The sequence below is a fragment of the Heliconius melpomene genome, chromosome 13, assembly GCF_056956725.1.
Source record: "Heliconius melpomene rosina isolate 202511_hmr_F chromosome 13, ASM5695672v1, whole genome shotgun sequence".
NCBI lineage: Eukaryota > Metazoa > Arthropoda > Insecta > Lepidoptera > Nymphalidae > Heliconius > Heliconius melpomene.
The window spans coordinates 7548939-7576844 of record NC_140401.1 but is presented as its reverse complement, the minus strand read 5'-3'; the positions used below and the strand labels follow the sequence as shown (position 1 = coordinate 7576844).

Genomic DNA, 27906 nt, shown 5'->3' with positions numbered 1-27906 from the left:
ACAAATGACAATTGATAACATAAACTACATTTTTAACCCAAGTTTACACCGATGACTTAGTAATTAGTAGTACAATCTATAATATTAAATATTATTATAATATTAAACTGACGATTGATTGATTAGTTTTCTGTGGAAAATTCAGTTTCCTTTTTCGTTTTTTTTTATAGCATATAAATAAGTCAAGATTAAAGCAAAAGATGATAATAACTTCGGCATCCACGTCTGTCTTGCTTGCATGTAGGAATATGAACAATGAACATACTAGTAAAGCAGTCACAAGCGTATAGCCGTGAGTGCTTGCCGAGCCATCACAAACGTGTAAACGGCCTAATAGAGTTAGAAGTTGTGTGGGAGGATTTAAAGGACCCCGAAAGGGTTATTTGTGATATGGGGAAAAATATTTTAGCATGTAAGAAATTTCTTGGAATAATTATTAATTATGAAGAAAAGTAAAGAGGTGTCGAGAAAATGTCGAGAGGTAACGAGTCGTTGCGTAGGGGCGCAAAGTGTAACTGTAAACGCGATTGATTGTCGGATCAATTCCCACTTGAGGAAACCAAATATTTATTTATATGTATATTTTCATTTCTTCGTTCTGGTATTGAGGTTACACCACTCATTACTCCATGCCTTTAGAATTCGGCTGAAAGTGGAGAACAGAGTGTCTTAGCACTATGTTCCCTCTGTCTAATTTGCTGTGTGCGTAATACAGCGTGAAGCTGATTTAATTTAATTTAATTTTGTGAAGAAAAGTGTAATATAGACCTTCAGAGAGAGACCTTCGTTGAGAATTCCTTCAAGAGAATTTTGCTTGAAAATTGTAACATTATTGAGAACGGTTCGGTACGGTACCGTTCTATGCCAATGTGCCACTCAAATGCGTAGATACGCCTAAGAAAATGTAAATATAATCTGCAATCATATATTTGTGACTTGATTTTGACATTTGACAATCTTGTGGTTTGTGACTTAAGTCCTAAAGTGTGATTAAAAAAGTTGTAAAAATATTCTTAATATTTTATGTATATTGTGACTCAAATTTAAATTAATAAAATGCCATCGAAACAGAGAAAGATTGCCATGATGGGCTACAGATCTGTGGGTAAGGTGTACCTTTATTGTTTTGTGATATATTTATGCGTCTTATTTATTGTTATGACGTTATGTATTATAAAAAATATTTACAGGCAAATCATCTCTTATTATACAATTTGTTGAGGGACAATTTGTAGATTCCTACGATCCTACTATAGAAAATAGTAAGTTCAAATATTTATTTTTTCCATCATAAAATAAGTTTAATTTTTGCCGTATTTTCTCTAATAAAATTATACTTTATATTATATTATATTATATATTATTTGAATATATAATATATTACATTTTTTTTAAATAACCTTAGTTACATTTTGCAATATTACATTTTCGGTCCATCAAAATAAACAAGGTTTTTATGTGTTGACTTTTGCTTACCTATAAGATTTGTTCAACTATCTTATTTAAAGAAATGTACGAATAATATTTTCTCTTTTGCGTTTATAACTTTTTCTATAAATTTTCAGCATTCACAAAATTTATTAGATTGAATTCTACAGAGTATGAGGTAAAATTAGTTGATACTGCAGGGCAAGATGAATATAGTATCTTTCCTTTACAATACAGTATGGACTTTCATGGATATGTTTTGGTGTACTCAATTACTTCAAGTAAAAGCTTTCAGATCGTGCAAATAATATATGACAAGCTATTGGATATGGTTGGAAAGATACAGTAAGTTCAAAGGTTATATTTATTTGTGTAATGCTACATGTTAGTTTATTTGTCTGTTATTGCATCCATTAATAATTGCAAAACATTTCAAGTTGCTCCTATTTATTTAACTAAAAATGTATAATTTTTTTATTTAAAATTTTCTTAGTGTACCAATTGTACTTGTGGGAAACAAGACAGATTTACATTTAGAAAGAAAAATTAGTACAGAAGAAGGGAAACGATTGGCTGAAAAATGGAATGCAGCATTTGTAGAAACTAGTGCTAAAAGAAATGAGGTATTGTACATTTTCATGTATATATTTGTATTATTTAACAGATCCATGTTTTCCAGATTGCAATCTAGGTTAGTTACGGGTTTATTATGTACCAATGACTACTATGATGATTCTAAGAGATAAAATAAGTCAATATTTTCTTTCATTTTGCCAACACCATACACCATAACCATAGAAACATCTATACAAATTTTCATTTTCTTTATTTATTTTTATTTACATATCCATGGTCCCTAGGTAAAGTATTGAAAGTGAAAATTTCAAGTATCTTTAATTGCTGTTTTGAACTACTAACAAGGGTAGTTTTCAATACTAACACTCTTAAAAAATGCATAAACAATTCTTTTGAAATTTTGAAATAATATCATTAAGAATAAACTTCTTAGAAGTTTAAGAGAGCGATAAAAATATTGCAAGTTTTCGCTTTTGATACTTTACCAGGGACCATTGATATGTTTATTTTTTATATTGTATCTTGTATATAAGCAGGGCAGGCAGAATCTAGTGTTAAAACATTCTGTTCCTCAACAACACACTTTGCATAATTACCTGAGTGAAGAATAAAAAATTGGTGATAGATTCCCTGATTGGAAATGGAGCCCACAGCTGTCGCATTTACAGTTATATATTATAGTGCAACTTTGCCACAACACTTCCTTTATTAAATTGTTTAGATTCATTTATTATGTTTTGTTGATAATAAATTCATTATTTCAATCATTTCAGTCAGTGACAGATATGTTTCATGCAATGCTATCAGAAATAGAAAGATCGGATGGACACATGCCTGAGAAAAATGGATGTGTTATTTCTTAATAGAAAATATTTAATGGACAAAGTGCTTGTTTATGCAAAAGTGAAAGTAAGTTATTGATAGTTTATGCACAGCTAATATAATAGCAATAATTTGTAGTTACTTAGTAACTCCTTAAGAGTTTTCACACATTTAATTGTAGACATATATTTTTCTACATTAACAGAATATGGAGCAATATAAATTCACAGCTGTAAAAAAAAATATATATATTTAAATATTTTTTTTATCAATAATATTATATCAGATTTAAGTTAAATGTGTGGCAACTTTAAGTGCTGTTCAATTTATAATGTACCTCATTAAGCTACTGTTACAAATTTTGATGCCTCATTTAATGCCTATGCAAGCATTATTTGTTGCACATGAATGGAAAGGACATAGGCTTATATAAATCCATTAAAAATGTTAAATGGCATGTGGCGCAGCGGCACAGTGTTTTGCTGTAATTGCTGTGACCTGACGGTTGTGATTTTGAATCCCACCCAGGGGAATTAATTATTTCTATTTCGAGAAAATGTTTTACTTTTGTAATAATGATATGAATCACACGGCAACTGTTTTTTTTCACTTTGGTGCTAAAGAGTAAGTAATATATTGACAAAAGGTATGAGTGCAACAAAATATTCAATCAAAGTTTATTTTTATATAAATCACAACATAAATATCCTTAAAAATTTTGCTCACAACTCATATTTGTGTGTTCATTATATATAAAGTTGTAATAGTATAATAGAGCCAGCAGTAGTTAAGGTTATATTAAGATCTTTTTGTCATAAAATATAATGTTATTTTTAAATGGAACACAATATAGTAAGGTGTATCTACATTATTTATTCATATAATTTCTTCATTTCTACATATGTCATGTAATTTATATATGATACATTTTATATGCTTATTCATCATATTAATAATTTATAAAAGTTATAAGTTTGCAAATTTTAAATATCGTAATAAAGTAATCAAGTCACTCTAAACATACCATGATATAAAAAGGAATCACATGTGACAAATAGCTTGTTCATTTGTATGCGCGATTTGTGTTTTCTGATATATGCAAGAATAAAGAAAACTTTATATAAAAAGTATTAACAAATGGATGAAGGTCACCACTTTGGTTTTTCTCAACTGTCTTCGTAAACGAAGATTTCTATGTACATTTTAATACTTAGCTTCACCCTAAAGTTAGCTGTTGATGTCTGCACAGAATTGATTTTAGAATTTATCTTACTTGTTATTGTTTTCTTCCCGAGTTAACAATGCGCAAACGTTCAGAAAGCCTATCTTCAGGCGTCCACGGCTCGTCGACTGTGCTGTATAAGGGTAGTCAGAAGAAACCTATTGTTAATAACTTAATTCTCCGAGTAATTACGTATTAAATGACAGAAGTCAACTCAGGTAGTTCCTCTGGTATTAAACGAGGTCGGAGGCGGCGGCTCAATCTGCATATTTAGCAGATTGAGTCATACACAATATTTTAAAAATCTGATGGAAATTTTGGAATATTATGAGAAGAAAGTAATTGCCAATTTTTGTTATTATGTTGTACCAATAATGTCATACATATATATTATTAATAATATAAACGTAATGTTTGTGGGTTCTATCCCCATTCAGGGGGATGAATTATTTTCATTTTCCTGTTCTGGCAAGGATTAAGCTTGGCGTTGAATTCTGTCACTCAATACGTAACGTCTCGAATTCGAGCGGGAAGTGGAGAAGAGAACTTCTTGGTACTATGTGCTCTCAGCCTACCCTGCCGTCTGCAGGATAAAAGCAAAAAAACAATAAAATCTCGAAATAAAATTTTCTACTTATAATCGATCCATGTGGGTGTTCAATTGCAATATTAACCAGTTATTTTTTTACAATAAAATTTTTCTACAATTAAATTAATTTGTTTGTCAAATCAATAACTGTTGGTATATTCTAGTACTTATAATTTTTATATGAATAAAAAAAATATCGGGACGAGACGGATATAAGTATATGTATATATACAGGATGGAAGTTTCAGCACTACATTAAATGAAACCACAGTATATTGCACATCACGCGTTTGCTAATAAAAAGAATTTCTTGAAAAGCGATCTAAACCTTAACATGTAGATATATTACCAAATCATATGCAATATATCCCTTAAAAATATTTTTCTGTATACAAAAAATTATGATTAATTTGCGATAATATTGTCTATGAGGGTATTTCATCAATCATAACTTTTTTTATATATTAGTGGCCAGAGCGCATGCACAGTTTCCAAGAGGCACGGTTTTAAATCCCGCTGCCTTAATTTTATTATACATCTCAAAAAAAAAAATTTATAGTGTGGAATAACATTTTTAAAAATATGTATATTATTCCCTTTGGCAAAAACTAAATTATACAACATGATAAAATTTGCTAGTGGAATGTAAATTTTGGCTCCAAACTAATAATTATATAAAGTAACATTGCGAAACGAAGTAAATAGTTATAGGTATATCTCTTATAAGTTCTTCGACATTTCTTTGTATTTTTATATAATGTATTTATGATCTTTTTTATAATTATTGAATTTGTATATTTAAAACTAGAAACATTGTAGGTTAAATGATAATGACTCGACGAAAAGCATTTAGTAGTCAACTACATTATGAGCATTATGGAAACAATTAAGAGTTTACTAAAAAAACAGCTATATAATAATTTGAATTAGTTCAAATACAAGATAAATTTACATTTACACACCAATAACGTAACATTTCTATTCTTAATTTATTGAAGCTCATTAATAATTATTGTAGATCATTGCAGTAGTAATTACCGTTAATTATACTTATACTGTATTTAAAGCTATGTCCTTCATATTATAGCTTAGCTTTAGATGGTTAGTGGTGTGGCAGTCACAATGTCTACTTACTGGTGAACTGCGACTTTGTTAAACGTAAAGCTTATAAATAGCTTGTAATTATGTACATAACAATTTTATTTTTATAAGTTAGAAAGATACATATATGAATCAAGTTTCGTTGTCGCATTTTTATGGCACAATACAGCCGTTATTTTTGTAAAATTGTTTTCTGTATCATTAACCTATCACAATGATTTGTTTTTAACTATAAGCCTCGTAGTAATGATTTTTAAATAGTTTTTAACAGATGATTTTTATTGTGTAATACATAAGCCCAGTCATAGTGTTACTTGTATTTTTTTTATGATTCCAAATATGTACACAACATCAGCGTATGTAACCGCCGAGGTCTCAAAAACTGTTTGAATGCTTAAAACTTTTAAAGCGGTTTCTTATAAACCAATATTAAATTTAAATATTGCAACTTAAAGTATAATGATGTGATGTTTTTGTTGAACTTACCATCACAATTGTCAGTTCCTAAAATATTGTGACCAACATTTCGTTGAAATAGCATGAGTTAGCAAAATGGTGTATGCTACTTGCATGTTGTACTATGTACCGTACAGAAACCCCCGTATGAATATGAAGTAGATAGCAGTAAAAAATAGATTTGCCACCCTATTCTCAAGTGGACTCTCCCGCTGGTAAATACACCAGTGGTATGTTATAATTAATCTACAAAACTGGTTTGTAGAGTAGAGGTTTCTAGGAAAAAGACAGGGCAGATTTTTTATCTTTAGTGATATGTTAAAGAAAAATTATTTTAAATTAATATTTTGAAAATATTTTTTTCCAACTTAAAAATAAATACCTCGGTGGACCTGTACAGATTACTGTATATAAATATAAGTGGTTAAATTAAAGAGCTATTCATATTTATATTGTCTATTTTTTATTTTGTCGTGATAAAAATTCACTTAGATATAAGCAAATTTCCTACGTATATAAATAATATTTTTTGTGCTACTCGTACTTGTAGTCTAGTCGTCCTACTTAGTGTAAGTAAAATTTCGCAACCCAAATTTTATATGCTTCCCAGTTTTCGATAAAATAAAAATTTGAAATTCAAACATTCTAATTCAAATGATCCGTTTCCGTCGTACGCGCTCAATACGTACGAAGACTTAATTAGGAGGAAAAAAATTGAAAGTATCGTAATTAGATATTCTCTTACAAATTAAATCTATGAAAGTTAAATATCATGAATGAATTAAATAATATGTCGTATGTGATTGATGCATAGATTAAGAATGTAAAAGTAAAAGATAAATTAATATGAATAAAAGAACCTTAAAAAATGCTGTATACCGCACACAGTAGGGTGCAGGGAGCACAGAACGAACCTAGTGTTAAGGAACTCTGTTTCCGATTTTCCGCTGAATCCTGGAGGCATTGTTTGTTGGGTGGCAGAACTCAACGCCGCGCTTTGCCTCGACACTTGAACGAAGAAATGAAAATATACATTTAAATAGGGCTAGTCGTGGCGCAGAGGCACAAAGTGTGACTGTAAAACTGACTGTTTGTGGATTCGATTCTCACTCGAGGAGATGAAATATTTTATTAAATTTATATTTCCATTTCTTCGTCTTCTTCTTTCTTTTTCCACTAAAATTAAAAGTGAAATTAGGGAAATCAGATAGGTAATTGGTAATAGGTTGAACTGCGCTAATTTATGCTTCAAAAAAGTTATTTATTTTGATTGTCTCATTTTATTATACTGTGATTAATCATGAATAAGTTCTAGTAAGTACATTTATGTTTTAAGTCTAGGATATCAATGAAAATAGTAGCACATGTACAATTTTATAAATTTTGGGGTGAAAAGAGATGGGAAAGAGGCGGTAGACACGTATACTACGTGTGGATGGACGTGGATTGATAGAAATGAGAAGGGAGTATATAGAAAAGTTATTTAGTTATATTTCACAATCCAAAACAATTTCAAAAAACAAAATCCTCACATTCCTATAAATGCTGTAGAAACGGGAGTAAACCTAGCATTATTTTTCTATTCACCCCATATATTATATCTATTGCCCCACAGATATGGTCAGTAAAAATACTTATGTATTTTATGATATATTATTATTGTAAAATCACTTTTTTCTACAAAGTAAATGCAAAATCAATATTAACTCATTCTTCAATGTGAATTGTTTTTATATTTATGGTCTAAATTCCCACTTTAGGGTAGTTTTTAATAATGTTGATTGATTTTTAAGCTATACTTAAATTAATTTTCTCTATAGTTGCTAAGTATGTCAAAGTGACGTTTAATTGTTATCAACAACAAGTTTATTGTGAAGATGGCGACGTCTGGAGTTGGATTTCGGTGGTTAGATTTATTAGAAAAAGAATTTGATAAAGCATGTGTCGAATTAGATACTTCTTTATGTAAGTCTTAAATATGGCCTTGTAGTTAAGTTAATTTACTTAGTTGCACATGTGACGAATTAAACAATATTCAGATATCTATGGAGTGATTTAACAATGACATTAATAAAAAAAGCTTGTAATTGTAATTATTTGAATATGTTATGGTTGTTTGTATCAAGATTTATGAAAGTTTAGTGTATGATTTTATAGGAAATATTTTATTTGAATATATAAATATAAATTCGACAGTGACGTGAGAGAATATGTAATCATGACTTAAGGACAACAACCCTTTTATGAGTTCTCCTTATATAAATCTTTGCTTTACTTCACTATAAACATATATTGTTTTTAGAGATAGATACAGAACAGCAACAATAACAGATTTTTAGAGTAATTAAAATTAGATATTGTTTTTACTTATTAAATCGTGTACTTAATTAACTTACTTAAATCTTAAAGATGTTAATGATATTGATTTTTTCCTCCATATTACCAAAGCATATATTTAATAATATTTTTTAATTAAATAAAATTACTGTTTGCAGCCGAACTAGAAAGCGAAGAACCAGATGTTGTGTTTTCATCCCGGCAGAAGATAGCAACTTTAAGCTCCTGTTTTGCTCAGTTGACTCACAAGGCTCTAACAATTTTCCAAAACAGTGCAAAACTTGATGTATGTATTAAAATCCTAGTTTAACTGAAATTTGCTAACTATAATTCATTTTGGCACAATGGGGCAGTCTCCAACTGTAAATGGGATTGTGGGTGATTGAATTATTTTGCAGGTGAGTGAATTATTTTCACTTCACTGCTCTGATGAATAAATTGCAATGTTGAGTTCCCTTACTCAACATGCAATATCTCAAGAATTGGGTGGAAAGTGGAGAGTGGAAAGTCTTTATATTAGGATGTGTGATAAAAATGTATGGTAAAACAAAGATGTTAAGCAGAGTAATATTTATGTTCATAATATTGTTTATTTTTTATCCTATTTTGTGTTATCTCTTTTATATGCAAAATTTACATCCTTTTCCTTACAAAATTGTAAGTATACATTATGCATGTAAATTGAAATGAAACAAATATATTTAATTAAAATCATTACACTGTATTTACATGGGACCACGGTCATAAGGATGTTTATGAAGATGTCTCCGGTGAGGCTTAGTTATAGTGCTTTCTGTGGTTGTAAACTTTTCTCTGTTTGATACATTATTCAATATTTCTTGATCTTCTTGTGAGAAATCATTCATATTATTGTCAAAATAATTGCTATCTTGCTCATCTTCCCAGTCATTTTCTTCAGAACTTTGCTCACTCCTGGGAATGAAATAATGGTTTATGGTAAAATTTGGATTAATTCTAAATAAAGTAACCGTTAGTGCCACTATGCTATAATCAAACTTATGGCCCTTGGACTGTTTTCTTTCTTTCCTTTTTTAAATTTTCTAAAAAAGTACATATGTATATAAAGTATGGAAATGGAATGTGTTGCAATATCATTAATATTTAATCAATATTAACTAAACATTTACTACTACCTAAAATATTTCTATTTACCATAATATTTTTAAAATAATAAAAATAATTTTAAAAAAATACATTCCATAATAAGTGTGTGAGCATTAATGTAAATGTATCTCATACTTGATTCCTTTAAGTTTTAACAAAAGTCGATCTGCTGCATCAGTGACATCCGTGCCAGGTATAGGTTCTTCTGACTCTTCACTAACATGTCCCTCTAATCGCTGCAGAGCAGCATCGGCTCTATTTGTTAACGCTATGAATTTTTCAGTCAGCTGTTGTAATTCTTTCTCATTGAAAGTTGAATGTGATGAATTTTTAAATAAGGTTTCAAGAAGCTTGCATGAGACTTCAGGCGGCTGAAAATAGAGTTGTAATTAATTACAAAAATGTTTTTTCTATAAAACTAAATGTGATGAATACACAAGCCGTAGCACAACCAATACATAAGAAACAGATTCAGATCAAAAGATAAAAAATACTTAATTTTTTTCTGTTCACAATCAGATAACATTAAAAATATTTGAGTCCCTGTATTAAATAAAATTTACGTTTTATATTTTGTATTCCTAGTCGTTCGTTATATACTCGTTTTATATGGCGTATTTACTTTACAATTTGCTAAAAATATTGAATCGCTTCATTCAATATGCGAAAAACCTCGAGCTTTCGCCAAGGGTGCTCCCGTCTTACTTTTCTCGTTCCATACTGACCTGTGTCGGTCGAGTGTTAAGTAGTTTTATGACTTTACTGTCATGGTTTCTCATAGTAACTTGAATATTTTGCAACTCGTGAAATGTAGACGCCGTTCTGAAATTAAATCATTCATTTTTAAAATACAACAGATATTATTATGCACAAAAAGCTTACAATACATACTTATTTATGAGCGAGTCTATCAATTTATCTAGTACGTCCGCTACGTGCGTTGGATCGTCGAGTTGCACTCGTTGACAAGAATCAGCGAAGCGTTTTTGTACGTTCAGGACTTCTTGCATCTGGAATATAGTTTTAGATCAATATATTTATGTTACATATTTAAATAGTAATTTCTCATAAATTCATTAGTAATTTTGGGATATTGTTGACTGACGATAGTGAACGTTAGTGAACGTAAGCTAGGCTATATAGTGGGCAATGCCATTATTTTAAATTTATTATGTAAATTGAACATTTTACCATAAACACGACGCGTAATCATTCGGGGTATAATTTTCTTTACATAAATACAAAAGTAATTATGTATCCAAGTAGCTTACACGTGTAACCTTTCAAAATATTTTGTACACTAATTTGATTTTGTCATTTATAATTTATTAAAATTTATTAATATACATATCAATTATCTATTGCCAATATCGCTATCGTAACTAGTAATACATGTCCACTATAGCCTTCATATTTCTAAATCTTACTTGTAAGCATGGTGAGTATGGTTGTTGTTTCTTAACCTTATTAGCCATGCAAAGCTCTGTGCGTGTACTGCAATACTGTGAGTACGTACTTTTAATGTTACTGTAGCTTTGTTGAATATTAAATATTTGAATCGACATTGCTTAAGCTACTTTAAACATTTTAACTATTCACTTATTTTAACTATCACTGCGATCAAATTAAAACCGGCTCAATATTAATATATTAACTTAATGGGTCACATATTTCGGTAAATCTGAATGAACTTAACGAGAATTGTGATAAAAAGCTTTATAAAAGTTAAACTAAATATTACATGTATGAAAATAGGATCCGCGAAAACTTACCTTCATGTCTATCTTATAAGTGTTGTCCTCGATGCGTCTTGAAAACGCCGCCTCCAAGTCTACAGAGGATAGGCGCGCCTCCCGCTGTCGCCTGGCGAGCGTGCGTAGACCGTCCGCCAGCTCCCGCCGCGTCACGTTCACCAACGACATTCCGTCTCGCACCAAGGACTCCAGCAGAAGGCCGCGCCGCCACGTGTCGGCATACGCACCACTTACCTAACGTTATGGCAACAATTTTCAATTACTTCTATTACTCGGCCAATAAATAATGACAAAGCTTTTACTTTTAATTAAGGGTCTTACTTTTTCTAATAAATGAGTATGCGATTCTATACGATTTGTTAAATTTTGGGCTACTTCCATTATTTTAGCTTGACTGTTTTCTATTTTGGCGCTGCTCTCCTTGATAGAAGTCTGAAAGAAAATGAAAATTAATATAATTTAAATAAAAAAAAGACCGGACAAGCACTAGTCGGGTTCGCCCACCTAGGGTTCAGAAATTGGAGGTCTCGAGGTTTTTCTGAAATTCAAGCTTAGTTTAGCCAGAGCCCTTTCTCTGATACCCCACTTGAACCAGCGACTTTAATACCAAATTTTTTAAGATTTTACCACAAATGTATAGTTTTCAGATTTTTTCCTGAACTACTTGTAGATGTTAGCTGTCAAATTTCATAATTTTAAGTCAACCGAAAGTACTTACCCTATTAATTTTGATTCCCTTCACAGCGTCGAATTACAAGTTTTTTTGCCATATAAACGGCCAAGCCATTTTTTAAGTAAATGTAGAAATACGATTTTTTCAGAAAATCAAGGGACCCGTAGATACGGTTGAATTTCAACTCGATATGTCCAAGCTGAGATCAAGGCTCTTGACTCGATTAAATAAACTAAAATTATACTATAATTTTTTTTATTAATACGAACCTGGACACTAGTTTGCAGCATATGAAGCCTGTGCTCCAATCTTTCAGCAGCCAATTGAGCTCTTTCCAGTTTTATGGATAACGTAGTTTCTAGATGATCTGAAAGATTCATACATCTTATTTCCGTGTTCATATAAACACCGTTTGGTAGATGAACGCTACTGATTAAACGATGCCCCTATTCTGTTCAATTGCGAATGATAAATAGAGGCAATATTGCGAATGTTGACATAATACGTATTCTAAAATAGGATATGACACAATAAGGATGTCGTGACTCATCGTTGCACATTGAGAAATACGTTTCTTTGGAGTACGCACATACAAATAAAATTTAGGTCGGAACTTCAAATGGGATATTGTATTTGTAACAAGTCAATGTGTCAGTAGTGCCGGCCATGTTTTAACAATAATAGGTTACTGCTAGGATTTTTATATTATTTTACATAGTTAAACCTTAATTATGAAAATATAAATTTTTGACATTAGTAAAGAAGGAAGGAAGGAAGGAAGAAGGTAGTTCCTTGGTATCGGAGCTTATTGCGGTTTTCCATAAGTATCTATACCTTTATTAGGATTTTTTGCGTTTGTCTGAAATAATAAATTGAGTTTTTCTTTTCTATATGTATTTAAATGGAATATGAATATGGAATATGGAATGAAGATTTTTATCAGCACTTATTTCTGTGTTGGAAATCAATTATTTTTCATATGTTATAAAAACACAGTACCTAATGCTCAACTTCCTGGCAGTTGTTTTACTGCGTCCTATATGACGATATATTTAGAACGTAAATGATAATGTTTCGTGTACAGGTAATGAAATGTAAAATGAGAACTACTATATTACCTAATTTGTCTTGTATTACATCCAATCGTCGCGCCTGTTTCGCTTGCACCGCGCTTATGGTGTCTAATAAACGTAAACGTTCGTCTATATTTCCTAAAATGATGCCTAAATCCTATAAATAAACAAAACATATTATTTTATAAATTATCAAAAAAAAATATGTTAGTCTTATTAAAATTTAGGAAGTTAAGGTTTTTTAATGTTAAATAATTAAAATTATATAATTTCACAATAATTTATCAAAAAGATATACATATTGAGCAAATAGGAATCTATTGTTTTTTATTAATTACCTTAGGTGTGTAAGTGTTAATCGTATAGGATCGCAAACCGTGCGATTCAGCCGGCGAGGCGCGCGCCAGCCAGAGGCAAGCGAACGCCGCCACTGCCACACTTAACATCGCCCCGCCTGTAACAAGTAACATGTCATATTTAAAAAAATAAAATTAAATCAGCTTCACAATGTATCCCGCACACAGTAGGGTAGGCCGAGGGAACCTAGTGTTAAGACACTCCGTTTCCCACTTTCCGCCGAATTCTGGAGGCATTGCGTGTTGAGTGGCAGAACTCAACGCCGCCTTGCTTCGATACCAGAGCGAAGAAATGAAAATAATAACGTAAATAAATATTTCACTTCTTTGAGTGGGGATCGAACCCACAACTGTCGTATTATTGTCCTACCCTTGTGCCGCTGCGCCACGACGGTCTCTTTTATCAATAAGTTTATAATATATTTATGTAACTTAAAATATTGAATGTGAATGTTACCATGTTAAAGTGATTTCAGAGTACTTTATTTCTAATTCACTTGCGTGCAAAGCCGCCGGCAATCTGTAGTTATGAAATATTTAATCATTTTTATTACTTAGGCCACGCAGTTAAAGATCACGTAATGAGTTCACTAATCTAAATATAAAAGAAATATAATGCCAAATAAATATTATTTATCAGTTTGTCACTCTTTGTAGGCATTAGTACGAATGGGATGAAATTTTTATATTATCAAAAGTAAAAGCGTATAGCATTTTATAATTTCTATATCAACAATTTGTTATAACAACAAACTTAAATTATTGGCTTGTGCCAGAACATAAATTTCTTAAAAATAATTATTTTTGTACTACAACAAGGTAAACCAGTTGTCTCCAGGTATGTCTTTCAAGCCGTATTGTGCTATTTTTAATACATGTATGGTTGATAAGTTTAACTCAAATGATCGATGACTATAAAAAAATACGAGATAATTATACTAATAAGCAGGTGTCACTTTAAATGAATTTTAAAAACAATTAGTCATCTACACGAGAGGTAGTTAGTTGTATTTTTTTTTAATAATAAAATGATATTAAGTCTAAATGGTTATTTGATAGGCGCTGGGCTTTTGGAACTAAAAGAGCACACTATGATTTATTATTTGTAAATATTTGAAGTAGATGTAGTTTTTATAGCTTCATTCCCAAGATCAATAGGCGGATCCGGAAGAGAGACACTCGATCGTGACTAGACGCACGGTGCGTTCCATTATTCCAGGCGCGTGTTGACATGAATTGTTTATTCCAGCGATCACCGGCAGGTGTGCTCTCTCGTCCTGCTTATATGCATCTATTTATTTGCATTCCGGTGCAGTTCGTGGACCCCGAGTCAGATTATCATTGTCGAACTGCGCCCACACACGACCGAGGTCGACCTTTCATCAGCCCTGACTGCTCCCATGAGATTCGTTGCATAATCCCACAACGACTCGCTATTATAACGTCAATCATAACTCCTGATTAAAATCTTGGAAAATAAAAACTCAGAAAAGTTTAGTATTTTTTACTTTTGAATGACTATGTACGATAGAGTTGAGTTGAGTTGCAAAGTACGATGATAGCCAAAATAGAAGGAAAATTTATATTTTTTTATATCTTTAAGCTAGTTAAAGCCTAAATATTAGCTATAATTAATAAAAAATAAACATTGAGAATTATATATGTATGTCTATGTTCTAAAAAAAAACTATAATCACAAATACAAAACATATTTGTAAATATTAAAATGTTAAATATGGTGTATTTTTTTAAGGCAACGATGTCTAGTAATTATTTTTTTTAATGTTGTTAAACATTTACAACAATAAATTCAGAAAGGGAAAGGAATGTATAATTTTGGAGCTCGATGACCTCATCGTGCTTAAAACTTGCAACGCAAGTATACGATTACAAGGACAAACTTAGGGTATATATATATAGGGCTTCCATAAAAATAAATAAAAAAAAATGTACAAAAATACTGTCATTAGGTTTGTTACTCATGCAAAAGTCATATCTAACCACTAGTGAAGTACAGTTGATTTGCAGAAATGCAATTTGCAGCGGCGGTTTGTCAAAGTTCAGTAGAACTGGAGTTGAGCCAATACGGTTAGATTGCACTTCCAGGTGCAATATAGATTCCCTATGATCGTTATTAGCGTGCCTGTTAGTGGTCTAATAAAACTAATCACTGGGGCTTGTTACTCTCTTTGATGTTCGTATTATTTGTGAATTATTTTCTACACCAATTAAAAATAATGAAAAGAGAAACACAATAGTTCTGAAGAGGCAGGCTGCTATCATTTATAGGAATATTTATTTGTTTTCACTGAAGTCGTTGGCCTTACCGTCCTTCCCTTGCTCTATTGTATGCAGGAGCTTCCTGGTGAGATCACGTTTATTTCTAAGCTTATATATTTGCTGTAACATCTCTTTGTCTACATGGTAGTGTCGGTCCCATCAAATTAAGGTCGTTTTGTAAGGAACATGATAAAGGAAGAATCAATTTATTTTTTCGCCTTATCATGCAGCTTCCGTTTTGAAAACGGAAGGTACCGCAATTGATTTTTTTTTTAAATTAGTCTGACGGGATGACATGCGTTTTATGAATCTTTGAATTAAAATCAATTGTAATTGTTATTGAACTTCTTAAAAATTGTAATATCCCTCATTTTAAATAAACTGAATGGTATTTTTTGTCTATCCTATGTACTATTTTAACTTAGCACCTGCGAGTTGAAGTAATGAATATTATTTAATTATATAGGTACAGAATCCAAGGTGATACTTGTCTGATATTCATAATGAGCGAGAAATAAATTACAAAGTTTAGTCAAGTCAGCAAAGGTGGCAGGCAGTTCGTACGCATCGTGGAATGCCGTTGGGTGACTGATAAATAATTTGCTTTAGGTTGCCAATGAAAACGTGATTCGCTATAATAAATTACATTTGACAATAAGCTCCGCTGTACTCGCATGATAATTACTAAAATAATTTTACATTATTTATTATGAAATTGTTTCTAAATGCTTTCAACCCATATTATGGTTAAAAAAATGACATGATGCTGTCATCTAAAGAGGCTCACACTTATGGTATCCGAAAATAATCAGCACTATTTCAAAATGTTGTGTTCCACGTAATGTGTACATTGTGCTTGGTCTCGCAATACCTGCAGCCTGCTTACTATAAACATGTTGGTATATCTATATATACAAAGATATATATGCTAAGAATTCTCCTAGATCGCCTTATCTGCTTGTCTTAGGTCGTGTCACTGTTCGTCCTCCTTTTGAAATTTCTAGTCAATAGGTGAATCACCTTAGTTCTAGTTCAAATATCCTACTTTTTTTTAAAGAGTTCAATCTTTAAATGAAAATCTTAACTAAAAAGTTAAAACTTTATTTGATATTTGTCAATAACCTCTCTATTTATAGGAAATAATTTATTTCAATTTTAAATTTAATTGTTTAAATTTGCGAAAGTAGGTTATATGGCGCGACAGACTGCGCGGCGGCGAGAGCCGGTAGCCAATTGACCAGCAAAACTAACTAAAGATAGCTTCACCTTTAGACACATTACAAATGTAGTTTAAACTGATTACTGTAGTATTTAATACTTTTATTATATTTCATTAGACACTTATGAAGGGCACTCAGACTTATCAAAATATCATAAAGAAAATCTCTCTCTACTCATATTTACTTTTTACTATTGTATTAAAAGTATAGCTACGATTCTCTTGGCTCAAAAATTAGTCGGCTTAACAATACAGGACGCTTAATATCTTCCAAACATTAAACATAAAAACAAAAACTAATGGACAAAGGACATAAACCTTTTCTTTTACATAAAGAGTTATGATTCATGGGTTACTCAAATGCCTACCTTTACATGAATATAAAGACGAGAATTTATAGCAATTAATTCGTGTAAGCTGCTACCACACGGTCCGTTTATTATTATGACGTTAAATTGTTGATATAGTACCTACTCGACCTCGTTATTTCTTATCTAATTGATAAAATTCAAAAAGTTGCAATAAATTGCATTATATCATAATCAGGACTAAAAATAATTATTTACAGGTAACATCAATTTCCAGAGGTTTCGCCAAGGCAATTAGATTTTAGCATTCTATTTTATAAAAAATAATTTAATTAATTAACAAGAATTTCAATAATACCACGTTAATTATTTTTAAAATAACATTTCCTTCTTTCGATGTCGACAAAAAACGCGATCGCAATCTCGAACCCGATCGAACAATAGCAGATTTAGACAGTTTATAGTTTATAATATATTCCATTTTTATACACAATAATTTTGTGGTTAAATCTTTACGTATAACGCCAATGATTGTCAATGTCTAATTATAAGTATAGTCTTGAAAATTCCGTGAATAGTACACCACAATGAAGACAAATAGTCTATCATTAGAGCGATGCTTAAAATATATTCTTAGTTGCGTGTCTATCGTGTGGCTACATTTTTTTCTAAAAGTAAATGCAGTTTTTTGTTTAAACTATTTGTTGCCTAATATATTATTTTGTTTTTGATTAAATACCAGATGGAAAGTGGTATCTTTACTTTTAATTTAGCCCGAATATGTGTATGGCGTAGGTATAGTGCGTGTGTTGCCTGTAGGCGATACCAAATCGTTTCTAAATATAATCGTATAGAATCGAGAATCTTTAGGATGAATTTCTAAAATAATGATCCGTTTTAAGAATATAGGATGTTTTGGTAATTGACATGTTAGGCCCAATAAAATTAGGTCCAAGTAGAAATGTGTAATTTTTATAAAATTACAGATTTCCATTGATTAAGATGAGATGTGAATCTATTTTTATATTATTATATATATTCAATCAATATTGTGCTATAATCACCAGTGAATGAATAAAAATATTGTTAGTCTTGTTCCAAGCATTATTTTCAAATTAATCTTGAGATTTAAGTGCACTGATTTTATTATCTTTTATCTGCACGCAACTAGCATACGAGTATAAGATACATATCTTATAATGTAACAACAATATGTTTTCAAAGCAAACACGCCTTATGTATGTTTTATCATATAATCAAATAGTTGGACATCAACACTATCCCTTGCAGCCTCTTACTGTTGATTGTGCAATCTCAGAACTGCATATTTAAAGTACTCCAATGTAACATCAACGATTCACTTCTAAGAATAATATAAGCGATAAGGAATTCCTTATACCTCCTATCTTAGTATTAAATTCATACGCTATAGAATTCAAAATTTTTTCGTTTTTACATATTATGTTATACTCACTTTTATTCGTGTACTTGGATTTTTTATAAAGTAAATGTAATGATAGAGTTAGTGATATAAATTATCAGCATCAACAAACTGTTTGTACAGTGTTGTTGCCTACTCTAAAACGTCCTCCTCAAATATTTAATCATATTTAGTATCTCTGATGTCATGTTGACACAAACTGAAAAAAAAAATATGTAGAAACAACTGATTCATAGCTAATACACTCACTAAGTTCAATGTCTTTTAGTAAATGATCATATAAATAATATGTTTCAAACAATATACCATAAAAGATAATATGAAAAGGAACAATGTAGCCTAAAATTTAAGTGGTCAACGTCAGCGACGGCCTATAAGAAGCTAAGAAGCTTTGCTGTTTGGAATGCAGCGTATGTTCCATTCGGACTCATTTCAAGCTACGCATTCTTTTTGGAATTAGAGGTAAAACTTAGGGTGTATTATGATAAAATATGATAAGGAAAAAACTAAAACCTTCAAACTGTTAATAAGTAGGTAAAAGTTTGTAAATAATTTATTTTAATTTTACGAAAAGAAACGGAGCTGAACATAATATTTTTTCTTATTAATTCCTATTTCTAAAAATGACACCTCTTTTTACTTCTTAATAATTTTTACAATAGAATTACATATTTGCACGAGTAATATGCATACAGAGTAAACAATGTTAAAACATTTGTCATATTATAAAAAGGAGGACGAACTTCTTCGAATACATTGTTAGAATGTATTGCGTTGAACGAACGTGTACCTTTTTCGTAACTTAGCTATAGAACAATTGAAGGTAGAACTGTATAGATGATAGCATAATTTGCATTTGAGAATTTTGTCCAGTATTCAAATTTAAGTATTGTATGTGTCTAAAGAGTTTCTTGTTCAGTTTCATATTTGTTATTTTTTTATTATACTTTACGTCTTAATCCAAATTAATCTAAACGTTTTTTCCATATTTTAAATTTCGGGGAATCCTATTTAGTGCTTTCCAGTTTGGCTGTGCGTTGTCTGTCAGTCACTTAATAACGAAGGAGTTTTATATATTATAGAAGAAAATAGTCATTGAAAAATTATAAATACGTGAAAAAAAAACCACACATTTTATAAACAGCGTGCATATTGTATTAGCTATATATTTGTAGGTACTTACGATATTTTAATACTAATACTACACCTAGTCCAACAAAATATGAGTATCTACTGCCAACTCGTTTGAGAGTTTATGATTATAATAAACCGCTTGATTAAAATATTTAACTGAGGGTAGTCGTGGCGCAGGGCACAGACGTGTGACTGACTGTAAAGACGACGAAGACAACAGGTTGTGGGTTCGATTCCCACTCAAGGAAATATTTAATATTTTAATTTCTTGTTTGATGTCGAGGCAAAGAGCGGCGTTGGAGTTCTGCCTCTCAAAACGTAAGGCCTTCCGAATTCAGCGGAAAGTGGGCTTAATGAGAGCAAAGTCTTTTAACACTAGGTTCCCAGGTTCCCTTTGTCAACCCTGCTATGTGCGGGAAAAAAAAATATAAATATTCTATTTATATATTATTTCTATTACGCTCTGGGTAACGATCATTACTTTAGTTGAACCATAAATTTATATATTAGGTACTTTAATTAACTGCGTACGAGCATCTACGAGATTACTACTTCTGCGACCTCGATTTACGAAGATGAATTTGGCAACTTTCAATATCATTTAGTAAACATATTTATAACTCTATTTATCATTTATTTCAAACACTTACTAGGTCAATACACAATGTATTAGGAAGAAAATAATTTATTATTATTTTAAACGTGAGTTAAGTCACTCAGTCGTTACGAAATATTTTATGTTCTGATACTTTCTCTCTTTTCCAGACTCATATATAAAGGTTTAGAAAACAGTGCCTTATTTACTAAAATGTATATAATTTTTCGTTTTTTTTTCTATTCAATTTATTAAGATATGTTTTATCTATAATGTTAGTTTTGAAATAACTTAGTGAAGGTACTCGTTTTAATGTTTTGCGACTTATTCATATCTGTGTACGTTTAAACAAATAAGTAGATTTCATGTAATAAAATAATATGAGCGTCTTCTTGGGAGACATGTCGGGAGTAGTGTTTGTGGTGAGCAAATACAACACACTCGTGGCACGCGGGAACTACCACTTGTTGCTTGTTTGCTAACGTTGACATGCATACCACCCAATTCACTTACACCCCATTGCCTTTGGAAGTAAATACTGCCCAAATAAAGGTGGTTGTTTTTAGTTTACTATGTTTCTAGAAAATTAAAGTAATTTTGTTCTGTTGCAGTTAGCTAAATAATTTTATTTAACTAATTAATAATGAGATAAAACCAGTCGTGGCGCAAGGGCACAAGTGTGTCACTGTAAAAGCGACAGGTTAGGCGGTCGATTCCCACTCGAGGGAATGAAACGGAAGGGTCTTAATAGGAAAGAAGTGTCTTTAACACTAAGTTCCAAGGTTCCCTCTGTCTACCCTGCTATGTGCAGGATACAGCGTAAACCTAAAAAAAAGAAATAAGATAAAATATCGCTAATTAGGCATTATATACCATCATATTATGTATTTTCTGGAGGAATGCGATTGAAATTGTTTATACGTAGTTCTCGACATATGAAAAGCGTTTTCTATTACGGCCCAACATTGGATATGGAATGTAAATCGTTTATGGCAAGTAAAGCTTACATAGCTACAAGTCCCGGTAGTTGATTGATTATGAGAATAAGCTGCGGTCACCCTGGACGTTTTACTGCTGTTTCTACTAACGAATTGGACGTATTAAAATAAACTCGTGAGAAAAGCTAAATACAATGAAATTACTAGAAGTTTAAATAGTTATCGTTAAATTTAAAATATACGTACATGCATACATATGTATATACGCGTATTCGCGACCTTACTCAATCGTCTTCAAGGCTTTCACATCCATATTGTTTGGCTTTTACAAAGAAGGAACAATATAATGAGAAATTCATCTTTTCTTAAAAGGCTTTACAGGTGATATGTAAACGTTGTTTTTTTGAAAGGAAGTCATTTACGAAGTAATCGTACTAAGCTACGCTTGTTCATTTTGATATTACTGATGATAATTGTATTCTTAACGACGAGATATCTGCATATCTCATAAAATTAAATTTATTATATATATTCTAAACGATTTGATTTAGAATACATTTAATAATATTTTCCTGCTTTTGTTGTTCTTGATATGTCCCATCGGATCTCGTGATATTTTAATATTTATTTTGATTTAATTATTTATGTACACACATTAAAATCTATTTAAAGTTTATGATAATAGGAAGTGCTTGGAAAACACTTCTTCGATTCAACAAGGTATCTGTGAACTTTGACAATATAGCATTTCCTTTTGTATAAAACCAATTTGCCAATTTTATTGAAAACAAATACAGTAACTTCTAATTTAATTTTGCTAAAATGTAGTCTAAAAACGATTACTACAATCATGATTTTTAGACTATAAATAGTTTTATTTATATCCCATAAATATACCACACATTTACGTTACGATTCCAATATACTCATTTACATTAAGCTTATAAATTGTTTTATTATGATTATATATTTTCCTGTTTTCAAAACGTTCAATATCATATATACCTGCATACATTATATAATTTACTTTATCCATCTTAATGGAAATTAGAAAGAAAACAAAATGTTTTAATATAATAATATTTTTATACACAGTTTTTTAATTATGCGCCTATATAGAATATGTTTAAGTACTAACCTAGGGATATTCCCGAGCAGCGTAGAGGTAGATGCTTCTATGTATTGGCTGTCACTATCACTGAACTCATGTCTCTAATCATATATCACTGAGTTCGATTTTTATTGCATTTTCTCTTACGTTACAATCGTACGCGCGGTATTCCCGATTGCAAAGTTAACGCGAATCGACAGGTGCGACCACCGCAGCATCCACGGCGGCTCTGACGCGAATAGCGCTACGACCACGCCCCGTGCGTGCGCGCACCTCCCCGCCCGCCCCAACGCTGAAGCCTACTAAATCCTAATTTCAGCTCGTTCCTCTAAATAAATATAAATTCTTTTAATTCGTTAAATTAAGGCACATTGGGTAATGTGCCTTAATTTAATATTTTTTTATCTACTATATCACGAAAGCTCCTCGCGATTTTTTATCAAATAAAACTATTGAACTTTATATTTTGGATATGTAAAAAAACCATATTACGAAATATTATTTTGTTTATTATTTCTGCATGAATTAGGCTTGAAATTTCTTAAATGTGGTTCTTGAAATTGACTAACGAAGTTTTATATTTTACTCACTTAGGTATTATATACCTATAATAATTTTATTATTTTCTGAACGTTCTTTTATCACACGGAAAAATAAACGATTAAATATTTGTCTTTGATAAAACCAAGGCATACCATCATCGTTAAATATGTAAGCATGTTAATTAAATAAAATAATAATCGGTGTGTTTAATTAAGCTATCGAAGCATATATCTATGAGACGAGTAGCAAGTGGCGATGCGCTGAATCTGGGATGTGAAGCGCGTGAGAAAGTCTACCGTCCAATGCTCGTAAATCCGTATATTGGTTACTACTAAATGAGTCCCTTGATTAGATGCTAATTGAGAAACGAAGAAATCTTTGTGTTACAGCTAGCTAGCTCTCTTTGCGGTGAAACGCTGTCTCATATAATCATGCTGACACTCCTCACGCGAGCTGATGTTGTATTTATTAAACATTCAAATTATTATCCATCATTACAATCAATATTGGTTATGTTGTAACTTTCAGTTATATAAATTGACTTTCTATTATTTGTCGACTGCTTTGCCGCGAGTGTAAGTAGACACTAGACTAGAAAAGTGCCATCATCAAGAGTCGACATGTTTTCTGCGTTATCGTTATCGTCTTCAGTAATTGCTAGTTCAGATAAGAATAAATTTGCAACAAAGTACTTTTATGTACGAGTATATTCTACTCTGGTACAGTTTTTTGCACAGTTTGCATTGCTTAGTCGTTGAAGAAACTCACTTTTTAATCTTCGACAGGCATTGCTGTCGAGTATTAATTTTACCTCTTATTTTGAGAGTGGTGTAAGTCCATTTTCTTTTGTTTCGAGAAAATTAAAGGTTAGTATGTCGATGATTATGCAATTTCATTTACCGACCGATTTTAAGTTGTTCAAAACATGGGTTTTTTTGAGAAATTAAACACGGACTAGTTATATATAAAAAAAATATATTAAATTAAGCATGAATTACGTGATAGCTCATTTTTCTCAAAAATGGACTTACACCACTTTCAAAATAAACGGTCCATTTGTTGTTTTAAATAAAACAATTTGATAGAGCCTTTATTATTTTGTACTACTAAACTTATGATAATTTATTAAACATATAACAATTATTAACATTATATTTTTATGATTAATGTCTGCTATGTGCTTGGCAAGTAATATTTTTTTTATTAGCACTACATCTTTCAATCATGATGAGAATTAAGAACCGACACAGAGCTTGTAAATCATAATTGCGTTACATACGGTGGCGGCAGTGTCCTCCATTTAATAAGTAGGCACAATATAAATATACATAATTATCTCAACATTCATAGTAATTATGTATGTATGTCTGTGTTTAAAGAATTAAATTTTCTACGAATCAGGATTTTTTTGTCAGTACTATTAATTTTATTTAAGATCAACTACTAAATTTTTGCCACAACTACCGTTTATAATAATGATTAAGTAAACGTTTTTCGTGTTAAAATAAAATAATATAGTCCAGATATTATTTCATGCACTAAACAGATGACGGTCAGAGTGGGTTATGTTTCAGAGCTTTCCTTACCGCTATCTTCCCCCGTTCCGTTATACGAATTTCACTTCATGTTTTATACTAACAATACGTTAAAAAAATATCTCACTCTTTATTATGCATAATTTGTATTAAAATTTTATAAACATTGAATAGAAGTTTCGAAGATTTTTGTTGTAAATTTTGTAAAACATTATTAGTGTAATAAAAAATATCTAATCTGTCCTTCCATTACAACGACTTGACGTATAAATACATATTATATAATCGAATCAAAATGAACCAAGAACGTTACAAGACTTCTACTCTTATATTTTCAATCTGCGCCGCGTGCCTGGACGCATGCAAGCGTAACGAGCCAATTAAATTTTAGGGGCAAGCGGGATGTTGGCCTCTCGCCGTCGAACTAACATTAATCCCGTGATATACTATCAGCTCACGAACTCACTTGACGTAGTGCGTCTGGTGGTCGCGGGTGACCGATTATCTATAAATCAATTTATGTGAAATGCTGGTAGCAACGTCTGTGTCAGCCCATAACATACCACACGACCATTAAACTTTATCGCGATTTTCTAAGACGGTTTGTGGTTTCTCATATCGTGTTCTAGAAAGCTATTGCTCTATTCTACAGGCGTATAGCATGATATTAAATACATTTGATGTTTTTGGTCTATTTCTGTTTTAATTAGATATTTGTAGAAATCAATATTTTCTACTTTGTATTGTATTATGTTTTTACATGTAAATTGAATTGAAGAAAAGAAATGTGCTTGCATTTATCATTAAGTAAAATTATTTTACTAGAAGTAGAACAACATAAATTATTGTCATTCAAATGAAAATGACAATTAAAGGAATTTTAACTATAAAGCTTTAACTTGTGATCAGGTTATCTACCTATTGGTCAACTACTGGCATTACTCACGAATTTATTTACGTACCTTATCAAAGGCCTACTGAGTATTATCAATATCGACAATTTGCAAATCTCTCGCTATCACATTTTGCTCGTTAAACTAATGGCTTTGCATTGCGACATTATAACGATAGAATGACCAGATTTGTTTAAATAATTCCGCTAATATAGTAGCATTGTTATAAATAATATCTGATTGCTACGTAAAACAATCTATACTATCTATACTAACTTAATATAATAAAGCGGAAGAGTTTGTTTGTTTGTTTGTTTGTTTGTTTGTTTGTTTGTTTGAACGCTAAGATCTCTGGATCTACTAGTCCGATTTACTTTGTTTTTGTTTTGTATGAAAGCTGCATTTTTCAGAAGTGCTATAGGCTATATAACATTACATTACACATATATACTAATATATTTTAAAATACTTGTTATGCCATGTTAATAACAACCGTCGTCGCTACGCAACCGTTACCGCGACATTTTGACATTCATCCTTATGAAAATAAATATAATAGTCACTTTTAGCATTTTATCTAGGTGGAAATTATAGTTTACTGTATAACATTCTAATACATAATTAAGGAGATGTCACTGATTCGAAATGACCTAGCCTTCGGGAGGCATAGTATGAGTATGACCGACGCGAAAATATTCTTATAGTTCAAGCAGGCGTAGCCGCGTCCGGGTCCACTAGTATTTAATATTCTGATTACTAGACTAGACTAATGGTAATTTATGCCAAAAGATCTGTCACAGTGAGCTTGACTAAAGTTTGTCAAATTAAACTCAGTATTGAGTGCTGATGCTGTGATGCACCTTATTCATAGATAGACGTATCAGTTAACAGCCTTAAGGAAAATACTTCTAAGAAGCTCTCAATGGGCAGTCTTTTAAGTACAATTGAATACAGAATCAGGCTCTATGTTGAAAGACTTTTGGTCACTTAAATTAAAGCTTATTTTCAATGATTAAGACCTTGGCTACATCGTTTGCAAAGATATATTTTGAATATTTTATGCTATTTTTATATTTCAAATCCTCGTGGGGAAAATGTGACATAAGTAAATGAAGAATCAATCTAAAAAAATCAAAATAATAAAGTTTAAGTTAAGCTATTTCAAAGTTACTTAAGTATTTTGTGGTTGAAATACTACATATGTCACTATTTATGTTTTTATTTGTTTGGTTATGACATTTAAGAAAATATTATTTTAATATTATTTCAAATTATAAAATATAAATATATAACGCACTAAGTAAGAAAATACTGATCAATACTGCGCCGGTTTTAATACCTCACTTTGACGTTACAAAGTCTCATTTGGAAGGTTGTGAACTGTGCTGTGTAATTATGTTTATGGCACATAAAATACTAATAAACTTTGTAAAATCACCATACAATGTTTGTGTTTATCTTGTTTTTCTTTCCTGCAAAATTAATTAAATTTTTGAATCTTTTTAATTTTTTTATTCTACGATGACAGACTCAAAATAAAATTATACAAAAATATTAATAGAAATGAATAAATAAAATGTGGGCGATTTACGACTATTCTTAAAAGCGTGTTAATTAAATCACTATCTTTTTAATGTATGAAAAATGTAAACAAATCACCTTCTTAGGCATGCGTTGACATGACTATGCAATTAAGTCGAGCGCGGAAAATTATTTATTAGGAAATCTATTGATATTAAATGATACAGAATAATTAAAACGACACTACGTGGGTGTTGCATGGGTACAAATCAAGTTTATTATGCGCTTAAAGAATCTGTTTAGATGTAAGCCGGCCAAGGTTTGCCCGCGCGTATACATACGTACGTAACCGGTATCGTTTGCGAAGATGAGCTCGCTCGGGCCGTCACATTTGCATCGCAATCGTGAGATGATAGAGCAGCGCGACAGGTTTTATTCGCAGATGAGCTACACGCGAGTCTCGATTCATATTCTTGGAATAACACAAACTAGTCAGATTTGATTATAGGTATATGTATCTCCGACTCGTATCGTATAATTGATTCGCAGTGGATGGTAATTTACTATCATCTTTATACTTCTCTTACATGTTACATGTATATCAGTATACAGACAGATGTATCATCATTAACTTAAACAAGCTCGTTTATTTCTACAATTGCCAAGACATGATCGATGACAGCCTAGATAATGTTATTATGCGAAATTTTACTATCACCAGAAGTAATATGTTTGAAGCGTAATGTTACATTCATAAATTATCGTGACATGCAGTAAATCAATGTTTCTCCCTCTCGGACAATGCCGGTAGAAAAAGAGAAACAAGCTTTCCGCCGGCCCGGCCCTGCGCCGGCGTGCGTGCGCGCATCCGCACTG

At 31.2% G+C, this 27906-nt stretch overlaps 3 protein-coding genes across 4 annotated transcripts in view; 2 read left to right on the top strand and 1 right to left on the bottom strand.

Annotated features, from left to right (window-relative positions):
* The first annotated feature begins 942 nt into the window (after positions 1–942).
* On the top strand, positions 943–6644 carry Rheb (Ras homolog enriched in brain). The gene is made up of 5 exons (XM_085196212.1): positions 943–1105; positions 1191–1262; positions 1566–1773; positions 1922–2051; positions 2778–6644. Exons 1-5 carry the CDS (start codon positions 1057–1059, stop codon positions 2865–2867), a joined length of 549 nt encoding a protein of 182 aa, XP_085052338.1. The 5' UTR covers positions 943–1056; the 3' UTR covers positions 2868–6644.
* A 1362-nt stretch (positions 6645–8006) lies between these two features.
* Positions 8007–27906, top strand: part of LOC146532781 (uncharacterized) — a 42583-nt gene continuing 22683 nt past the window's right edge. The window contains exons 1-2 of one of the 2 annotated variants that reach the window (XM_085195920.1): positions 8007–8159; positions 8690–8817. In XM_085195920.1, the coding sequence (XP_085052046.1) occupies positions 8072–8159; positions 8690–8817 (216 nt within the window). In that variant the 5' untranslated portion in view covers positions 8007–8071. Of the gene's footprint in view, positions 8160–8689; positions 8818–23793; positions 23948–27906 lie in introns of those variants that run through there. The other variant, XM_085195921.1, reaches the window with a different exon arrangement.
* Positions 9232–22871, bottom strand: LOC146532782 (uncharacterized). Its single transcript, XM_085195925.1, has 10 exons — positions 22566–22871; positions 13495–13610; positions 13202–13313; positions 12353–12450; positions 11732–11842; positions 11429–11644; positions 10548–10666; positions 10382–10478; positions 9792–10027; positions 9232–9464 (listed from the first exon to the last, which is right to left on the bottom strand). The coding sequence occupies exons 2-10, from the start codon at positions 13600–13602 to the stop codon at positions 9257–9259; spliced, it is 1305 nt and encodes a 434-aa protein (XP_085052051.1). The 5' UTR covers positions 13603–13610; positions 22566–22871; the 3' UTR covers positions 9232–9256.

Excerpts from the sequence above, each read along its gene's own strand:
- Rheb (XM_085196212.1), top strand. The coding sequence starts at position 1,057 with ATGCCATCGAAACAGAGAAAGATTGCCATGATGGGCTACAGATCTGTG. Across the intron at positions 1,263-1,565 it reads CGATCCTACTATAGAAAATA|CATTCACAAAATTTATTAGA; the intron begins GTAAGTTCAAAT and ends ATAAATTTTCAG. Across the intron at positions 1,774-1,921 it reads GATATGGTTGGAAAGATACA|TGTACCAATTGTACTTGTGG; the intron begins GTAAGTTCAAAG and ends AAATTTTCTTAG.
- LOC146532782 (XM_085195925.1), bottom strand. The coding sequence starts at position 13,602 with ATGTTAAGTGTGGCAGTGGCGGCGTTCGCTTGCCTCTGGCTGGCGCGC. Across the intron at positions 11,645-11,731 it reads ATACTCATTTATTAGAAAAA|GTAAGTGGTGCGTATGCCGA; the intron begins GTAAGACCCTTA and ends CCATAACGTTAG. Across the intron at positions 10,667-11,428 it reads CTTATAAGATAGACATGAAG|ATGCAAGAAGTCCTGAACGT; the intron begins GTAAGTTTTCGC and ends ACTATATTCCAG.